General features: G+C 28.2%; 2 protein-coding genes across 2 annotated transcripts; one reads left to right on the plus strand and one right to left on the minus strand.

Annotated features, from left to right (window-relative positions):
- The first annotated feature begins 2,114 nt into the window (after window positions 1-2,114).
- Window positions 2,115-11,389, plus strand: LOC105368983 (ras-like GTP-binding protein RhoL). Its single transcript, XM_011508199.1, has 5 exons — window positions 2,115-2,180; window positions 6,913-7,042; window positions 9,074-9,188; window positions 9,708-9,825; window positions 10,529-11,389. Exons 1-5 carry the CDS (start codon window positions 2,156-2,158, stop codon window positions 10,729-10,731), a joined length of 591 nt encoding a protein of 196 aa, XP_011506501.1. The 5' UTR covers window positions 2,115-2,155; the 3' UTR covers window positions 10,732-11,389.
- Window positions 11,390-15,715: 4,326 nt separating this feature from the next.
- Cbp20 (cap binding protein 20) lies at window positions 15,716-17,026 on the minus strand. The gene is made up of 3 exons (XM_011508200.1): window positions 16,517-17,026; window positions 16,048-16,368; window positions 15,716-15,913 (listed from the first exon to the last, which is right to left on the minus strand). Exons 1-3 carry the CDS (start codon window positions 16,571-16,573, stop codon window positions 15,815-15,817), a joined length of 477 nt encoding a protein of 158 aa, XP_011506502.1. The 5' UTR covers window positions 16,574-17,026; the 3' UTR covers window positions 15,716-15,814.
- Between the last annotated feature and the right edge of the window lie 3,496 nt (window positions 17,027-20,522).

The raw sequence follows: 20,522 nt of genomic DNA on the forward strand, positions 1-20,522 counted from the left end.
TAGTATTAATTGGCAAGATCGGGGATATTAAATTACTCGTCAAATACCTATGAATTTGTTTAGCACAATACTTGCAGAATGTAATCGATCGATTTTTTTTTATTTTAATTTAAAAGTATTCAGTTTAAAATTATATTCCATGATGATATAGCGATGAGCTCATTCGTATCTATAATTCCGGCATAAGAAGAGCATTAACAAATTATTTTTGCGCTATGTAATCTGATTGTTGTTAATCTCTTAAATGTATTAATTAATCATGAAGTTAACGAGGAAGAGAAAAATTTATTGTGAATTTACGGTGATTTCATCAACAGCACCAAATGAAAATAACAAAAAAAAAAAAAAAAAAAAAAACTTAAAATATTAAAAATGTAGATTATTAGAAAATTAACAATATTAATGTAATTCAATTAGATGGTTTCCAATATATATTATTACACAATGTTTTCTTAAATAAATGTCGTGTTGCTCTAATTCAATCAATAGAGTAAAATACTCTATTGAGTAAATAATAATTGACATTATAATTGTGTCAATTTATAAATAACACTGTACCGCTGATTTAAATTTTGACGGGCCGTGTGGAAAATTTAATTTTTCAATTAAATATCTTTAAAAGATAAAAATATTATAGATGAAAGGGATGAGAGACTTCTGCCTCGATGTAGGGCACAAGAAAGAGCAAATTTTCATTCGAGGTCAGCCTCAATGGTTTGTAAAAAATATTGAAGTAAGCATTCTCTTGGAATACCCGAAGTCAAATGTACAGGCCTGCCAATTATCAATGGAGTCCTGATAAAAAGTCCTCCTATCGTATTTATCCGGACCAGTTGTCACAGTCTCGTTCCCTCTATCTCTTTCGCAAATGATCGAGCATTGCGAGTCAAAATGTAGCCTACGCTGGACGGACGCTACTCAACTGATAATCAAAAGAGTAGAGCAAACTCGCAGGACACACATTGAACGATAAGCGTGGCTGGATTGTGGCGGCGGCGAAGGGAAAGGGGGGCTGCGGGGAAGGGGAACAAAGGCATGGGCAAAACTGATATTCGAAAGACAGGAAATTGAGCCGAACGTTGCTCGCTAAAAAAATCCTTGACCAAATTTTCTTAGAGCAGAAATCTTTATTTTGCTGGTGCAGTTAATACGATGATTTACGTTATTATGATGTATTGCAATAAAGATAGATTGTAACATTAGAATTGCTTGGTGCAAATTTGGTAAGTTAAGAATGAAGTTTGGAAAGTAAAATAACATTTCTTATTAGCACAATCAGCAGCTTATTAATATTGCACCAACGAATTGCATATTAATGTATGAATTAATTCAAAGTCCCGTCAAACTGCATTTACTTACATTGCATTTATAGAAATCCTGATTTATCTTTCCTCCTTTTTATATATTTTTTATTTCGCTAAAGAACAAAGAACCACGAAGTTGGGAGTCGGATAGATACCACAATCATCGATGATTACCAACGTTTAATTCTAATATTATTAGCCGATTTAAATAAAATAAGTAAAATTCGATATAAATATAAATATATGCAGTCTTCCTAAGTGCTCGACTAAGTCAAAACTCTAGAATTTTATCAAAATTTTATCAATTCATTGTTGCTTGTATGCTTAATTTTAATACGCCACGCAGAAAAATGTCATTACATAGTTTCCAATTGATGAATTAATACATTTAAATAATTATTTCTATAATTCAGTTAAAAGCAAACCGAACGAATTTTCTTCTTTATTTACTTAGCATTTCTATAACATTCCAGCATTTATCCGTAGTGTGATGATAATCTTTCAAATACTATTGAGATTTTTGCTGAAATGTTTGAATATTTGAACAACTGATTTTCAATAAGATAAATAATTTTTGTTCTATTTCACATTTTACGCAGAACAATTCGATTCTAAATACCAAACTGAATAATTGAGTAGAAAATTGTAAAATCGTGAGATGTTTGATAAAAAAAAAAAAAAAAAAAAAAAAAAAAAAAAAATTACTATTACTATAAGAAGAATAAAGTTACTATTACTATAACAAGAAAAAAGAATTTACTATTATTATAAGAACTAAAATTAAAATTAATACTTGTGATGATTTTAGGAAAGGAAAATATATAAGGAAACCGAAATATCAAATTATCTCAATGGGCACTGGAGACGGAAATAAAGGTAATTCAAATATGATATTTTTCCTATACAATTTTACGACTTTAAAACAAGATAAAAATAATCATTTACAATACATTTATCATTAAGAATAATGACTTAATCAGTAGGAAGTAGTTAGTGGGTAATGAGCATATGGAATTCCTTTGTAAGATAAGTCATTTCTACATTGAGTAGCAAAGACGTTTACTGCATTATAACATAAACAACATTCAACTATATGATAAATTTATTTTAAACGATTTACCAATTAATTTACTAAAGATCTTCAATTAAAGTTTGTTTAAAGAAGAAAAAAATCGTTAAACAAAAATCGATTGATGTCCTCGTTATTATTGCATTCTTTTCGTATAAAATTCAAATAAGCCCAAACTGTTTTTTTTTCTTTTCTCTTACGCTTCTACGCGAATTAAATTATTATTTTATTATCTCTAAATTAGTATATAGTTATTAAAAATACTGGTTGAAAACGCTACTTTTCTATGCTGATACGAAAAAAGGGTCATGAGAATATGAGAATTCAACATATCGAACTGGAGATAAAACTGTGGCTTTTTTTTTAAATTTCCGTAGTTAGAAACGAATATTAGTCATAATGTACGATTACGATTTGGATTCTAGAAAGTCAAAAATTAATTATTAAATTGACATACGCATATGGAAATTTAATGAGTAATCTGGCGGTTTTTCACTATTAATTCTATTATTAATTCTATATTAATATTACCAATTATAGTTAATAATCATACAAAAAGCAAATATTTATAACTAACTTTTTGATATTTTTGACATTTTTATTGATAGAGTGCATTTATATAGAATCAGATTACTTAAAAATGGTTTTAATATTATTATTCATTAAATCGGCCAATTTGCGTAAAATTGTCAATAGAGTTATTAGTATTAATGCCATTCGTATTAAATGGTATAACAAATTTTGTGAAAAATTCAAAACTAAAAACAAAGATTTAATTTTTTTTGTTTCTCAAGCATTGATACTATGCGACAGGTTACAAAGAAATAATAATAATCCACAACGCGAATGAAATATTACAATTATTATCATTCGAATGCATAAAAAAAAAAAACACATTGTACAGGTGTCTTTATTATTTTTGCAATGGTATTGGCGCGATACAGGTTCGGTAATCTCTCAGGTACATTAACATCGATTGTGTGCGTGTGCGTATGATGAAAGAGTAGTCGATTCGATGCAAACTATACGTTGAATGTTATATCGCAAACATTATACGACAGCTCATTTGTCGTTCAATTCACACATACCTACATGATAGATTAAAAAATAAAAACGAAGAAGAAGAAGAAAAAGAAGAGAAAGCAAGTAAATTTGTTTATTTCATACGAATTTACAATAAGAAATGTATACTTTGATACTTGACAACGCCCGGATTCAAAACAAAAACAAAAAGCAAAACAAAAAAAAAAAAACAAAACAAAAAAAACTAAATATGGTAAAATAATTCTGAAATAAAGAAAATTATAAGTAGATTTAAATGTCAAGTTTGTATAAAAACGAATTCAACGAGATAGAAACACTTCGACGTAATGCAACGGTCATTTTCTAATCGTTTTGTATGATAAACAACCGATGTCTTCGCTATCTCATAGATTACTTACTTTAAAACATTCTCTTTGTACTGCAAAACGTGTGGCTAATTTTTGTTCAAAAAAAAAAAAAAAAAAAAAAAAAAAAAAAAAAACAAATATATACTCTTCAAAGCACATTTGCAAAGAGCTTTCATTTTAATTCGTATGAAAGCTAATTGATTAATTGTTTATGTATTTATAAATAGTGACGCAATATCTAATGATCTAGTGTTTGTCATTTGAAGCAAAAACAATTACCATAGCTTAAAGTATAACGACAAGTATTATAATCTTCATATTATGTTAACTATGTTTTTGGATAATCAATCAATTTAAAACATATGTTCGATTGCCAGAGATTTTTCACTCTCCGTAAACACATAATTAAGTATACATAATTTTCCTTACAACATTATGCTTACGTAAGTTATATTTGGCTTTCAAGTAAAGCACGAGTATACTTTATCCATGGATACGCAATATATGGATGGATAGAGAAATACATTAACGAATTTGATATTCGATCGAACTCAAGATGACTAAATCTATTTAATTTTGAAGTTTCAAGCAAGTTGAGATAGAAGGACAACGGGCTATCAAGGATAACGACTATCATCATCCATAAGATCATCGAGCTCATCGTTTTGCGATTTGATCTCAGCAGCGCAACGTCATAGATTACAAGACGACTCTTATAAATAGTCCAACCATAAGCGATTTTCTATCGTCTCGTGGAGCCGCTAGTTGCGAATTATTCAAGGAACATGCCCAACAAAGTCCATCGTTGGGTCGTCGCGATTGCGTTAGCAATTCGCGCAAATGTGCAGCCGACGCGGGACCGGCACTTTGTATGCCGATGACGGCCTCCTCCGCGCGGACCTCAGCGACTCAACAGCGCCGAGCGCCGGATGCGCCGACCCGTAGGGGCAACCCTCGACACCGTCTCCGCCGACACGAATGAATAAATCGATTTCTGATCCCGACGCGAGTCGAATCGAGCATCTTCCTCGATGCTCCTTTATTTTTAGCCAAGCTCGCTCGTCATACGTCGACTGCGCGTACCTGCATATTCGAGAATTAATCGTTTGGCACTTGGGCTGACATCTGATTTAAGATGGCTGCCTTAAAATAACGATCCTAGCCCTAGTCAATTGCCATTTCGATGGCCATTTAATGGATAATGTTGTATTGTAATTGGCGAGTTCGACTCTGCGCCCTTTTGCAGATATCGTTAATCTTCGTTCGAAATTAAAAAATTACCATCTCAACTATATTTACCACCTCCGTTTATTAATAAACGATAACAGTAATGCGAATATGCATTGATTAATAAAAGAATGAGGAACATTTCTCTCTCTCTCTCTCTCTCTCTCTCTCTCTCCCTCTCTCTTTAATTTTATCTTAGAAATATTAAATAGTAAGTAAGATAAAGTACTGCTTATTTTATAAAAGAATGCAAAAAAAAAATTGACTCTTTGGTGGCTAAATACTTTTCGTTAATAGTTGTGCGATCGAGTGCACGTCGTGGCGTATAATTGCAGTATCGATTACACAGATAACACTTCATAAATAAAATTATGCATAATAAGTGGCTTATTCCTCAACTATGCATACATTACCTGTAATGTCAGAGAATTGTAATCGATAATTGCTGAATGCATTTAATGCAATTTTGTAATCCACTTGATTACAAAGTGTATTTTCTTAAAGCTATAGAACTGGTCGCTCGAGCGGCTTTTAAAATGTACAATCTATTATTTAACTAATGAAATTGAATGAAATAAAATTAGAATTGGATATTTCCTATTAAATTTATTATATATAAATACGTAAAAAGATAATATACGCTTCTTTTAACTTCAAATAAATGCATTAGTATACGGTTTCATGAGTTGGTAGATATGCACATTTGAAGAAATCGATAATTAATATAAATATATATAAATAAGCGATTTTCATTTTGCTCGTTAAAAGCATGATGTTTCGTTATATGATTTTTTTAATTATATGAACAGAAATATTAATGAAATACATGGAATCGTGAGATGCTCGAGTCGCTCGGCGTTCGAAAGTTCGAAAGCTCATTTGCTTCAATAAATATAATCGAGCACTGAATAGGGCTAGTTGCCTTAAAATAAGTGAGTTACCCAATACATCTGTTTATAATACTATAAATTCACTTGTGAAGACGAGTCTATTCGTGTAACAACGAATTTTCAATGTTTACTCATCAGCGATTTTACTCAAAGCCCGAGCAAATCTTGTCTATTGGAACGCAAACGCCAAGCTAATTCATTAAAGCAACTTGTAACTACGATTCAGACTATCTATTACATCTAGGAAGTATTTTGCCAATTTTCGTATGACAATGCCGACAGAGGCGACAATGAAAATCAAATGGATAATAAATGGAAACATCCGGCTGTGCGCGTGCGCGATTTGTCGAAGTGCAAAGCCGATTCGGGTCAACAGATGAGCGATTCGGAATGAAAATGAGACGTTGACGTCGCGTGCAGGAATGTCCGCGTGCATAATGCACATCGAGCGACGCCTGGGCGTATTTCCTCTAGGAAATTCCAATTATTTCCCTTGTTAGCAGCGACGGACAGAATGTCGACGGGAAAGGCACTCATACGTTCTTCGATATCAGCTTATTTAATGCCGAGGCCACTTAAAAGTTATCAATTCAGTTTTCAACACTTTTTTAATTATAACTAAGAAATGTTTATCATCATCATCATCATTGTAACAATACATGGGATGCGCCTATTCGTTTCAACGGGCATTATTTCAATAAATCAAGCCTCTTCTTCATCTTTTACTTCATCTTCATCATCATCATCATCTTCTTCTTCTTCTAAATTCTTCTTCTTCTTCTTCTTCTTCTTCTAAATTCTTCTTCTAAATTCTTCTTCTTCTTCTTCTTCTTCTTCTAAATTCTTCTTCTTCTAAATTGTTCGAGTAATAATATTTACCAATGATTATTACATCGGATGCACTTAACTTTACCTATCTAGGATACAAATATCTCTAAGTAAGTAAATGTTTCATAAACTTTTACAGCCATTTGCATTTGTTTTTTCAATATTAGTATGGTAAAGTTTAAATGAATTTCTATTTGTTGCAGACAAACCAAAAGCCATGTCACGCTTGAGGCCAATAAAAATCACGGCAGTGGGCGACGGTATGGTCGGCAAGACCTGCATGCTCATCACGTATACAGAAAAAAAGTTTCCCATGGAATATATTCCTACCGTGTGAGTTTTATTAATTTTCCTACACAATCGTAGGGTTTTCGGGGACTTTGCTAGTGTCGCCGTAAGTGTGTTAGAACCTTTGCTACTTTAAACTTTCGGAATAAAATAATTTTTGTTTACCAAGGATTTTGCGCGATTACTCGAAAAGTAGTTTGCGCTTCTTATTACTTCCCTCCCCCCCCCTCCCAACGACGTAAAATTTGGCGTCTACGTAATCGCTCAAAATATATTTCAAACGATAATTTATAACGTGATTGTAATGCTTCTTTTATTGCCACTTGACGTAATTGATTATGTCCATATTGTGATATTGACTGCGCAATACGTTTGCCAATGCAATAGTGATAATATATTAAATATTTAAATCTAGTATTTAGTCAAATTGAAATAAAATAGAAAATTTTGAGCCTCCGCGTGATATTTGGAAGAGCTGATATCCAATATGAAACATTTAAAATCATTTATTAAAATATTTGCATGAATTTATCGTTAATATTGAAATTTTGAGCTAAAATTTTTTATTACTATTAAAATAATAACTTATATAATAAATAATTACGTCGAAATGATTTCAATTATTACCAAAAGATTTTAAATATTACTTAAATAATGTGATGTTAGGGAGAAAATTTTTTCTAAATTATAATCACAACACAATTACATTTGATCGGGTTAACAAAAAATATTCAAAAATTTCAATACGCTATCGAATAATTTAAAATATTACTCGTAACAATTATTAAATTAAACTGTTTTTTCTTTTTTCATTTATCTTTTTTTTTTTTTTTTTTTTTTTTTTTTTTTTTTTCGTTTAATCTCTGAATTAAATTTGTTTAATATTTTAATATATTTACATAATCGTCGCGAATGAAACTTAGATTTAAATTAAACTGACTGAAAGTATTATTTTGCTATTATAAATAACACGGTTACAGAATTTTATCTATTGGCAATAATTCGGTCGAAAACAAATCAATATTTGTCAAAAGTATAAAATTTTGTAGCTAAGAAAGTTCTAATCTTTTAAAGAATATAATTTAGGAAAATATATTCTGAAAACATAATCGACACAAATACGACATTTAAGTCATATTTCAAGTATAATTTCTAGTAAATACTTAAAGATATAAATACAAAGTTATGTTTATGTTTATGCCGTTTACCGCATATTCTCCTAGTTATGTAAAATTGAAGAAAGAAAAAAATTTAACAATAATATTTTTATGACATTTTTTCTAGTTGTGAAATTAAATATTTTTATATAAATTCTTTCTTTAATAATTGCCAATGTACTTGTGATATTCATTAGGATGGAATAGAGCTCAGAAATTGTTTTAAAATCCGTTTATCGAATCATCGTCATTCGTATATTCGTGAATTCGTAAATTCTAGTTGTTTATCCTTTTGTATTTAAAAGGACTATTACAAAAATAATATTCTTTTTAAAAATAATACTATAATATCTCGCTAAATTTAATGTATATATACAAATATTCAACGAATTTATAATTTAATTACTTCATAAACTTGTACCCAAAGACATGTAAAAATATCGACTTTGCAAATCATCTAAAAATCGTTCAAATTTGAATGAGTAATGCAAACAATATCGCGAGAAAAATTAAGAGGTTACCTATCAAAAGAATAAAAGGAGACTGATGTCTCCTCGTCGGTAATGACGTCATAACAATGATTACCAAATCAGTTCTATGGGGAAACTACTATTCAGTGGCTCGAAATGTTCGTTAGATTTTCCTATTACTAATGTGGCCAGAACGATGAATGATTTAAAAATAGTTTTCTCTATGTATGTACAGTACTATGTTTGCGCGATAACACATACACACGAGCAAGTTGTTCATTCCGATCTATCGTATCCTTGAAGGCCAATCGAATAATATAGGAGGAATGCAAATGGAAGGCGTTCCCCAAGACGTCTGTTCCGAGTGTTACGCGGGTTTATTATTATTATTATTATTTTTTTTTTTTAATCAATACCAACTCTCATCCTTGGATCCTTGTTCTTTATAGCTTTGAAAACTACCCAAAGACTATCGAAGTTGACGGCCAGGAATACGATGTTACACTTTGGGACACTGCGGGACAAGAAGATTATGAGAGACTTAGGCCTCTGTCCTATCCAAACGTGAGGCATAATTAAGTTTATACTTTTATACGTATGATAACGAGACATTCATGAACAATATATTAAAATTATTAAGGCTACAAGCGAGATTATTAAAGCATAGACTTAGGACTATTCGTCTGTCAATGCAAATTACGCTTAAAAATTGCCGAATTTATGTGACTTGAAGGGGGAAAAAAAAAATAAAAAAAAAAAAAAAAATAAAGATCAAGAAGACGAAAAAATGCTATATGATTTCGTATTTGTGCGCCAATTGCTTTAAATTTTGTTTTCATTAAGATTTTGATTTTATGCAACTTTGCACATTATATTTATTAAAGCGAAATCAGGGATCCCATTACTAGCACGCAAATATAATCTTTAGGTAATTAAAACAAATAAATGCGTCGGCGCGAATCGATAAAGAAAAAAACAAAAACAAAACAAAAAAGAAATAAATAAATAAATAAATATAATGTTTAATTTTAAATGACCTATGGATATCGGAAATATTATAAATTGTGAAAATTTGTTTTTTAGACCGACTGTTTCCTATTATGCTTCTCCATAAATGCACGCAGCTCTTATGAAAACATAGCCAGCAAATGGTATCCCGAACTTAAAGTTCATTGTCCAAATATTCCAATAATTTTAATTGGTGAGTACATTGTTGAAATCAGATTTGTATCAAATTAGATTTGTAGTAAAATTTGGTTAAAATTAAGGCATTGTTTTTGTTAACAGAATTACTTTTTGTGACAATTACGTTAAATATATTTTATAATCGAGCTAAATTGTTCGGGTGTGTTAATTTCGCTGTATTATGAATTTTTATCTTTCTTTCGGTAACTCAAAACTATAAAAATATTTTGTAGACGATGTATGGCTTTTGTATGAGAAAGAAACTTTCTCTCTTTTTTTTTTTTTTATTCCATTTCGACCCTTCGAGCTCTTTCAGCTTTAATTGTGTGCTTTAGTCAGATGTACGTTATTTTATTTATGAAAACAAAAACAAAAAAAAAAAAAAAAAAAAAAAAAAATTAAAAAAAAACAAAAAACATAAAAAATAAAATAATATGCTCTTATATAAGTTATTACAATGCAATGCTTTGATTGTACGAGTAACAGAAAGATTCGTGCTTACACAAATTTCACATAATTTCGCGTAAAAGACTCGGGGTATATAATTAAGCTACTCGACAAGTTACCGAAAACAACCGACTACGAAGTACATAAAGTTTGTGTGGTGACGTCGATGTGAGAAGATTTTTCACAAATACTTTTAAGGGAATGAAAAAGAGGAACGTTCTTCTAAAACTCTTTCACGCTCGTATTACTGAATATGGCGAATGTTATTTCAGGTACGAAAGGCGATCTGAGATTGGAGAGCAACGAGATAATAAGTCCTCGGGAGTGCAAGAAGATGAAGAAGAAGATCAGAGCGTACAAGTACCTCGAGTGCTCGGCGAAAATGCAGGAAGGCCTTGACGAGGTGTTCATCGAGGCGGTGCGCTCAGTTCTCAAAAGACCCTCTTCGGCTCGGAAGCTCTGCTGCATGATGTGAACGTAACGTGATGTATTCCCCAGCGTTGGCACTTGCTACGCAGCCGAGCACGCCAAAGACTTTCTCAGCAATATGTATTTGTAAATGTAACATTGCGTATGTGTTTGCCACGCTGCGAACGTAATTTACAGTACCTCGTTAACTAGCTTACCATTCTTTTATAGATCCTTTGTAAATATCATTCTTTCGACGACAGCCTTAATGAAATATATTAAGGGCTTTGCCGATTTTATCTTATTCGACTGAAGATGAATATTAATGAATTATGTTAGATTTGCGAATATCTTCTCGATCGTAGTAGGGGGAATGTGGGGCAATGGCGAAGCGCGCGTACTTGCTTCGATTAAAACGGTGTGCTCGCTTGTGCACTTACATACATAATTCGTAATCGATGATCAAGTATTATACGATGCCTTTACACACTTTTATATGTAAATTATTAATGTCGCTCTTTCAATTCTCTGTATAGGCGCATCACCTTGCGTTTTTTAAATTAAAATTACATTACAGCGCTTGTAAATGATAAAATACATAAATTGAAATAATATTTGCATAAGGCTTTGGTCGACTAGAATTTAAGTGCAAAGTTAATGCATTTGTAGTTTCACGATTATTTTTATCAGCAATTAGTGTAGAGAATTGTAATATTATTCAAGATATCATTTTCGTTGTTTGTAATAAAATTCATCAAGTAAAACAATATATATTAATTATTATTAATGACAATTTTTTTAATTTATTAGCACTGCATTTAGTTAGCCATAAGCAATTTTTTTTAATAAAATCATTTTATACGTTATTATTGGTTTATGTTACAAATTTAACAAACGTAAATAGTTGGGTAGTGGAATAAGTTATTCCACTCCTCGGTACATTGACAATTCTCTAAATCTATAATCATTTTCAAATATTAATTTGATTAAAAAAAAAATTTATAACGAACGAGGATAAAATTACATAATCTGGCTTTACTATCCTCGATATTTTCCCATACCGTTGATGATAGCGGGACTGGACCCATTATTTATTCCACTATATTTTCAAATAAATGAAAACGCAAATATTGATAAAAAATAACCTTGTATAAAAAAAAAATAATAATAAAATAAATAAATAAATAAATAAAAAATAATTATGATTATTTATTTATTTTCAAATTAATAAGCAAACAAATAATATTAAAAAAAACATAATAAGAAGTAATGAATAGTAGATAAAATCATCACTAAGTCATCACTTTTCATTAAATCGAATACCGAGCATTTGGAACTTCTTTAAATGAGCAAATTTGACAATTCGTTGTAAATTACCGACCCATCTTGTGTGAAATACATTTCACCGTACAAATTAATAGACAATATATAATTAATATAAATTTATTAATAATGTATTAATGAAACAGGTTTTTAATAATATTCATATTAAGTAGATAGATCGATGCCAGATTTCTTTCTAATTTCGTTCTAATCGAAACAATGTTTACAATTACAACTTGACGTTCGCTTAAAAAATTCATCTCCATTTTCATAATTTTTTCTCTAGCGCTCAATTTACAAAGCAAAAAAAAAAAAAAAAAAAAAGATAAATAAATTTTTATAACCGTAAACTAATTTATGGTAAATTTTTTATGAGATCAAAGTATTTCTTGATACACGAAAGCTGAATAAAATGCTTTCGTAATTTTAATCATTTCTAATACAGTAGTTGAAGTTAATCGATAAAATTGAAATTATTTATATATTAAATTTATCCGTAATATAAATTAAAATTATCTGTAAATACTAATTTAGTACAATAAGAAAGGCTGATAGAAGAATTTTAACATTTAAATAGTTATAAAATAATTATGTAATGAATATTTCATAAAAATTATATATAATAAAATTCATTATATTAACAAAATAATATACTTTAGAACGTTATAATGAAAAAAAATAATGCTATGGGAGGGTGTGTGTGTGTGTGTGTGTGCGCGTGCGTGTGTGTGTGTGTGTGCATGCATGCATGTACGTAGGTATTTATAAATTAAAAAAAATAAAAAAAAAAAATAAAATAAAGTATAACTTTAGTCTTTAAACCATATTTGTTATTATAAAAGTTAATTAATTTTCTTTTAATAGAACGTTTATTGTTAAATTTCGATATGCTATATTATTGAGTGGTTTAGAAAGTAATTTGATCTTTTTTCTTTTTTTTTTCTAACAAGTATTAGACCAGTCAACTATATTATGTTTACATATTAAGTGATTGCGGACATTCGAAAATCTACAATAATAAAACGAGAATGTCAAAATTTGTTCTTATATCGTCTTAAAAACAATACAGAGTAGATAATAACTCCTTGATGTTTTATTTTAGCTAATGGAGAAATATCGATATTATTGCATTCATTGTATTTATAATACGCTTAGATTATTAATATTCACAATATTAAAAGCACATCGCATAATGTAATGAAATTGAATATGATGAAAATGAAATATAGATGATATTAATTGAAGCAAATCATCAAATAATAACAAAAACACGGATGAAAAGTAAGAAATTGAATTTATCTATGTCGGCTTATATGATTGTATTGTAAAATGTTTTCTTTGCGATTGAACGATTGTTATTTGGATTTTACTCGCTTTCTAAAAGTTTCGTTTTTCTTTGACGCCATGAAAGTAAACTGCATTGAAAGCGAATAATAATTATTAATGAAAAATCGATTGTTTATAACTTAAATGCAAGCAATTTAGGGTCAGATACTTTATACTTGCTACAATTAAAAGGCAATTAATTTTCTGAGCTGAAAATAGTAATTGGATAATTAAAACGATTTCATTAAATAATCGAAAATCGTTGAGTAGATACACCGTTATGTCGTGTCTCAGACATAAAATTAATTGTGTTGGTTCTTTAAAAGCTGTTGTAAAATATGTATGAGAATAGCTATCGAGACCACCATATTTACCAGATTAAACAGTCTTTAACGATGATTTTTTTTTCTGGTTTTCATAACATTTTTTGGATCGAAGAACATTTATTACAAACGAAAGTCATTTGGTCCAAGTTTTTGCAAACAAAGATCTACCCTTATGAAATCATAACATGCTAAAAACAACAAAATATATCTAAAAACTTTATATTTAAATAAAATATTTATATTTTTTAAGAAGAAATATAAAATTACTTTCCGAACGACACAATAATTTGAATCATAAATTTCAATTCCTTATTATCTAAATAACTCTCATTTCATGCGCATGCAAACACACACGCGCGCGCACACACGCACACACACACACACTCTGTCTCTCTCTCTCTCTCTCTCTCTCTCTCTCTCTGATTTCTGTTTTATTTTAATTTATATTATCATTATCCTTTTATCGATGCATTAAATTTGCGTGCTAATAAATATCATATTATAAATATAATACATAATCTTTGTATTACGAATACAATGAAATTTACATAATAAATAAATTTTTATTTGTTAAAGAGTCTTCAAATTTTTTGCAAATATTAAAACTTCGTGATCAATAAGACAAGTATTATATAGGAAATTGGTAAGGTTAAATTACATAAATTACATTTTATTTAAAATACACATTCATATTTATTTGTAGTCATTTTGTAAATGCCCAACATTATTATATATTTAACTATGTAGCGATAGGAACTGCATAAATGAAAAGAAATGAAGATGATTTTAAACGAAATTTAAAAAAATTAATATAAAAAATCGATAACTCATCCTTATTTAAAGAAATTAAAAGAAATTTTAATTATATTTAATATACCAAGAATTAATCAATGATTTTTTCCAAATGCAATATGGTTTCAATATAAAATTAATTATTATTTAAAGGCAAATATTCATTGAAGAAAATGACGTTGAGAGAGTATAGTTCGCCGAAGAAGCAAACGATATTTCCCGAAAATGAAATATTATTTAAGCCTTAATAAATCATATTCCTCCCAAATTTAGGAAAATAAAGTTCTGTTCTTTGTATCAATTATAGTACATTTATTAATATGAAATTCCAATTGTAATGTTTCATATTCGTTACATTTCTACATAAATTGAGATTTATTTATAAATAAAATGTATTTTTCATTAAATAATATCGAGTAAAAAAAAAGAAGAAAAAAAGCAATATTTATGTATATTAAAAAATCATCACTGTTTATATTTAAGATCTTTATTCACTTTTTACATTTTTTGGATTTAATTCTTAGATTTATGAATGTTTACTACAGTTGTGATTTTTATTTTTGCATTTATTACAATTTCAGATATGTACAATGTATATTATGACAACAAAATATATACAGTCAAATGATTGATATATTTTTCTAAAAACATTGCGTTTCAATAATTTTTTATAAAGATACAAGAATAATTAAAAAATTCATGTTTTTCAATAAGATTGTTTCCTAATTTTTTTACAATGTATAGAAATATCAATAATTATACAATATAAAAATTTCAAAAATAAAAAAAATGTATCAATTAAAAAATATATATTTTTTATAATATAACATAATAATTAATACATTATTGTATAAAAAATATTTAAATTAATTGATTAACATTTCTCTTACAGATTAATTGAAATCAATATAAGAATATATATATATATATATATATATATAATAATAATATTATACTCCAAATTAATGTTTGAAAATGTTTTATTTTCAAATTATGTTTGATCTTAAATAAATATATGTTTAGTGTCTATTACATAAATTATAAGCGGAAGCATTTTATAATATATGATTTACAGAAAATTAATTACAGGATATCAAATATGTTTCCAACATAAATTTTGTATATTGCATAGCCAAGTAATGCACAAGTATAATTTAATAGTATAATTTAGGTCGTATAATGTTTATGCAAAATTTCATTCATTTAAATAGTATCAGTTATTTATAACATTAATAGAATATTATTTAATACTTAAAAATAATTTCTTTACATGCTACTTTTTCGTTCACTTTTAATTTTTGTTGGTCACTTAATTTAAATCTTTAGTCTCAATAGATTTTACATTTAAACTTATCTACTTTAACTCGTTTATCCAATGATTTTTCAAAAAGCACCTTCAGCCATGGAGCCAACTTTTTGTTGAAGAATCTTACCGTATCCTCCCCGACCACTGTCAAAGTCTGAACGGTATTCATCTCTTACCTAAAACATTAAATGTAAATTAAATTTTCCATTAAAATTTATCTACAACTAAGATTTAACGCCTCTATCGATCTTTTTCTTTCAACCCAACGAGGCCAATTTAACCTATTTTATATACACAAAATTATGCTCACTTGTCCTCCAGTTTTTCCACGGCCGTACTGCCTTCCTTCGATAAAACCAGCATCCCAATCCGTTCTGATTATTCTGTCATCTAGCCTAGTTCCATTTACATATCGCATACAATTTTCAGCGTCGGCTCTTTGATAATACTCCAAAAAACAAAATCCACACGGAGTCTTCTTATATTTATCTAAACCCATTATTATTCTCTTAATATCTCCACATCTTGAAAATAACTCATATATTTGTTCTTCTGTAGTATAAAATGACAAGTTTCCAACATACAGCGTACAAGACGTCCTTAATAACCTATCTTGTTCAGCTCGAGAACCCTAATTAAATTTAATTCAATTAATTATTGATAAAGCAACTTATTGTATTTACAATTCTGATAAATAAATATTAACGAATGAGAGAGTTACAGTGTATTAAAATTTTTTTTAAACACCCAAATTGGAGGTTATGTTGTAGCATACGAACCTTAAAATGTTGATCTCTATAAGAACTTAACTCTATCGATGCTGAATTCACATTCATTTTTTAATACTAAAATAGTATCCTTAATATTTTTAATAATTTGCCAATAATTTTGATAAATGTTTCAAACTCTGTTTAGTGTTACTATTAAAGTTAACTAATATTAAAAACGTCACGTTAATTACTGAGTTAACGCGATGATACTTTCAATTGTTAATAGTAGTGTGAATGTGAATGCTGAATTAATAAAAATCGAAAAATTTTCGTACTCTTTTATTTGGAAACTTAAAAATTTGAACAAAATCTTAAAAAGATTAAGTGGACAATAATAAAAGAGTATTGGCTTCATACATGACAATGGTGGTGTGTGCGCCCGTGTCAAACTGGTGTAGTGTGCGAGACATTATAAATCGCATGTATACAGTGTGCGCGCATACGTGTTTCGCAAGAATTTTGCGATGACATTAAATGACATTAAAGAAGAAAAAAAAATTTGTCTAAATAATTATTTTTAAGCCTAATACAATTCTATTTTCTAATTTAATTAAATTTAAGGAATATATATTTTCTTTATTATTCGAAATAATACATGGTTAAAAGAAATGAGAGAACGATAATGGGTAAGAACATGTACAGATGATTAAAAAGTAAATATTTATAGCACAAACTGCCTTTTATTATTAGTGGAATAATATTCATGTTTACGAATTCAAATTTTAACTAAAACTTCTCATACGCAAACATTTAAAATCTTTTGTTATAAAACATCATCTTAAAGTAAGATTGATTTTGTCAGATGAATGTCAATAATTTGTTCAACAGTAAGATCGATCGTAAGATTGATTTTGTCAGATGAATGTCAATAATTTGTTCAACAAATTTTAGAGAAAATATTACTTGTTTATATAAGAATGTAATGAATTGACATTTGCCGCACTTTAACGATTTGAAGTTCAATATGAAAAAACAACAACAAAAAAATACTCAGAAAGCTGAAACTCAATTCTCGACGAACATTATTCATATTAAAGGATGATCGAGGACATCCATTAAATCATCCATTTGATCCGGATTATTATTATCTTCACATGTGAGCACATATTAATTTACTTTTAATAAATTAATCAAAGCCAATTTATTGCGAGCGTCTTATTATATTTCTTTCAGTTTTTGATAAATTATAATCTCCTCTTGTTATATTATTAAATTGTTACATAAAATTAAATCAATTAATGATTTCTTCAATCAAACTTCACTAGCGACATCGTTTCAAAATCAATATAATATTCATTTGCACACACCCGCTCGCGCGCACAAACAAGCGATTAAACTATCGATTGCAAAAATTTATAATTATAATGCTTGATTACGAATTTTGAATTAATAAGAGTACTTAATTTACAACACATAACATTTTGTTTATATTTTAAAAGTATTAATATAATTATACAGACATTATATTCACAGGATATGCATTACATTAGACTTCAGTGTATTAAATTCATTAATATTCACTTTTCATGAAAAGAATAAACGCTTTTTATATATTATAACTTAAAAGTAATAAAAATCAATTTATTTCAACTTAATTATTTTGGAATTCAATTATATATAAGTTTACATGAAAACTTAAAATTATAAATCTGCATTATTCAATATAATAAAATTTAAACACATTGCATAAAATTTTGTCTTATTTTCTCGGTATTGTGCAAATAGGGCATACATATTAATTACGATGTTAAAACATAAAAATATAAGAATTAATCTATCAATCTATCTATATATATATATATATATATATAAATAAATTTGCTGTAATATTTTTTATTAAATGAGATTATAAAGATTATGTCTATGGAAATACTTTATGTTATTGCAAGGGAATTATTTTTCATAGATTTAATAATTATTTATAGTCAATTTGTTATACACACACACACACACACACACACACCCACACCCACCCACCCACTCACTCACTCACTCACTCACTCATATATATATATATATAAATAAATATATATAAATAATATATATATATATATTTCTACGAATATTATAAACAAATACACCATGTTATAATATGCATATATAAAAAATTGAATACAACATATGAGAGTTGTGAATTGAAATAACATCACTGACAAATTTTTTAATTTAAATTTCACATTATGTTCTGTTTGAATAATTAGTTTAACATCTTTGAGTATTTATTGTTTAATGTGAAATTCCCAATAAGAATATTTCATTGAAAATAAGTAAGTAAACTTACTGAAAGTAATAATTCTTTTCATCGTTCATTGGTACTAATATATTTACTGCAATTATTAAGATAGTAATTGTAACTATATATAATTAAAATAGTTAAATTTATTTAAAAAAAAAAATATATATTTATATATATGTGTGTGTGTGTGTGTGTGTGTGTTTGCAAGGGTGTATGTATATGGACACACGCGCGCATACACACACATACACACACACAGAGGCACATAAAATAAATTAAGTTTATAAAGAATCACTTATAATGTATGTACCATAAACAATATGTAGTAATTAAATTTTCTACATTTATAAATTCATATTGTTGTAACAAATTGCTTTATTAGCAAATTAAATTTAAAAGTAATTTAATGAATTAAGTTTTGTTATTAATTGAACAATCTTTTATCATTCACAATTATGGAAAATCATTTAAAATAGTTTATTAAAGCTAATTCTTATTGATACAAAATAAAAATAAAATAAAATAAAAACCTAATTTCGTTCAAATAAAACAAATAATAATTCATTGAATTTGATTTATAACTATGTCATTTTAATTAGAATAAATAACTAAGGTTAATTACAATAGATATTACATAATTAATAGATCATTAAAGAATGATAGATCAACGATATTCATTTGATTTAAGAATAGTTAAATTTCATAAGCCTTAACAAAAGTCGAATTAAAAACAATTTAATATTTATCGTCTTCAGTCCAGAATTCAATGAAGTATTTACCACTCGGAAATAGTTCCATCGGGAATTCTCAAAAGACTTTCTTCCCCCAAAGTCCTTAATCGCGAACTCTCCTCAATGCTCATATACAGCTTACGCGAGTCGCATTTATTACAATGAAGACGCAATTTAACTATTATCACAGATTAACACAGACAGCTTCTGTCATGGTTGGACACGGCCTACGTATATACGACTTGGTCTGCCTGTCTCCTGCCGCATTCAAGGACCGAGACAACGATTCTTACAATTCTGCTATCGAACACTACACGTATACTCGTAATTCGTTTACAAATTTCACAAGTACTTTCTACCTTATTATTTTGATAATTTTTTAAAACTTTTGAAATCCTTTTTTTTCCCTCTAGAAGTTTGGAGCGTATGCACGCAGACGTGGTTATAGACGAGTTACAGTGCATAAAGAAGCATCTTTACCATAAATTACCGTTATACAAAAAATACCATAATCATCCTTTTGATTTTTCATAAGGATTGCAAAAACATTTGAGTGGATCTCAAGAATTGATAAAAAAACTTGATAAAAAGTACTTTTAATATCTATTTGGACCTCCGGATAATATAAATAGCACCCTATTTGTAAAATGTTTATGTGCGTTTGTATATATATATATATATATATATACATATATATATACATATATATACACACACAATATCTGCTGACTAATATTGGTATTATATTAAGTGGCTGTGGAATAAGCTTGATGATAATACCATATGATAAATAAAAATTTGCGCGACATTAATTACAATTGATCAATCGTTGTGAGAAGAAGTCTATGTGTAGTACATTTTATAGAAAATCTCAGTTTTGTTTATTTAAAAACACTTTGCAACATTTTACAAATAGCTCAACTTAATATAAATTACATCTAGCGCATCTTGTCAAATGTCAATAAATTTCAATTTCGTATAGGTCTCCAAACATTTAGGCAAGTCTTTTACTATTTATTTATTTTTCTTCTTCCTTCCTCCACCCCAC

This window comes from Ceratosolen solmsi, unplaced genomic scaffold (assembly GCF_000503995.2).
Source record: "Ceratosolen solmsi marchali unplaced genomic scaffold, CerSol_1.0 scaffold1, whole genome shotgun sequence".
Taxonomy (NCBI): domain Eukaryota; kingdom Metazoa; phylum Arthropoda; class Insecta; order Hymenoptera; family Agaonidae; genus Ceratosolen; species Ceratosolen solmsi.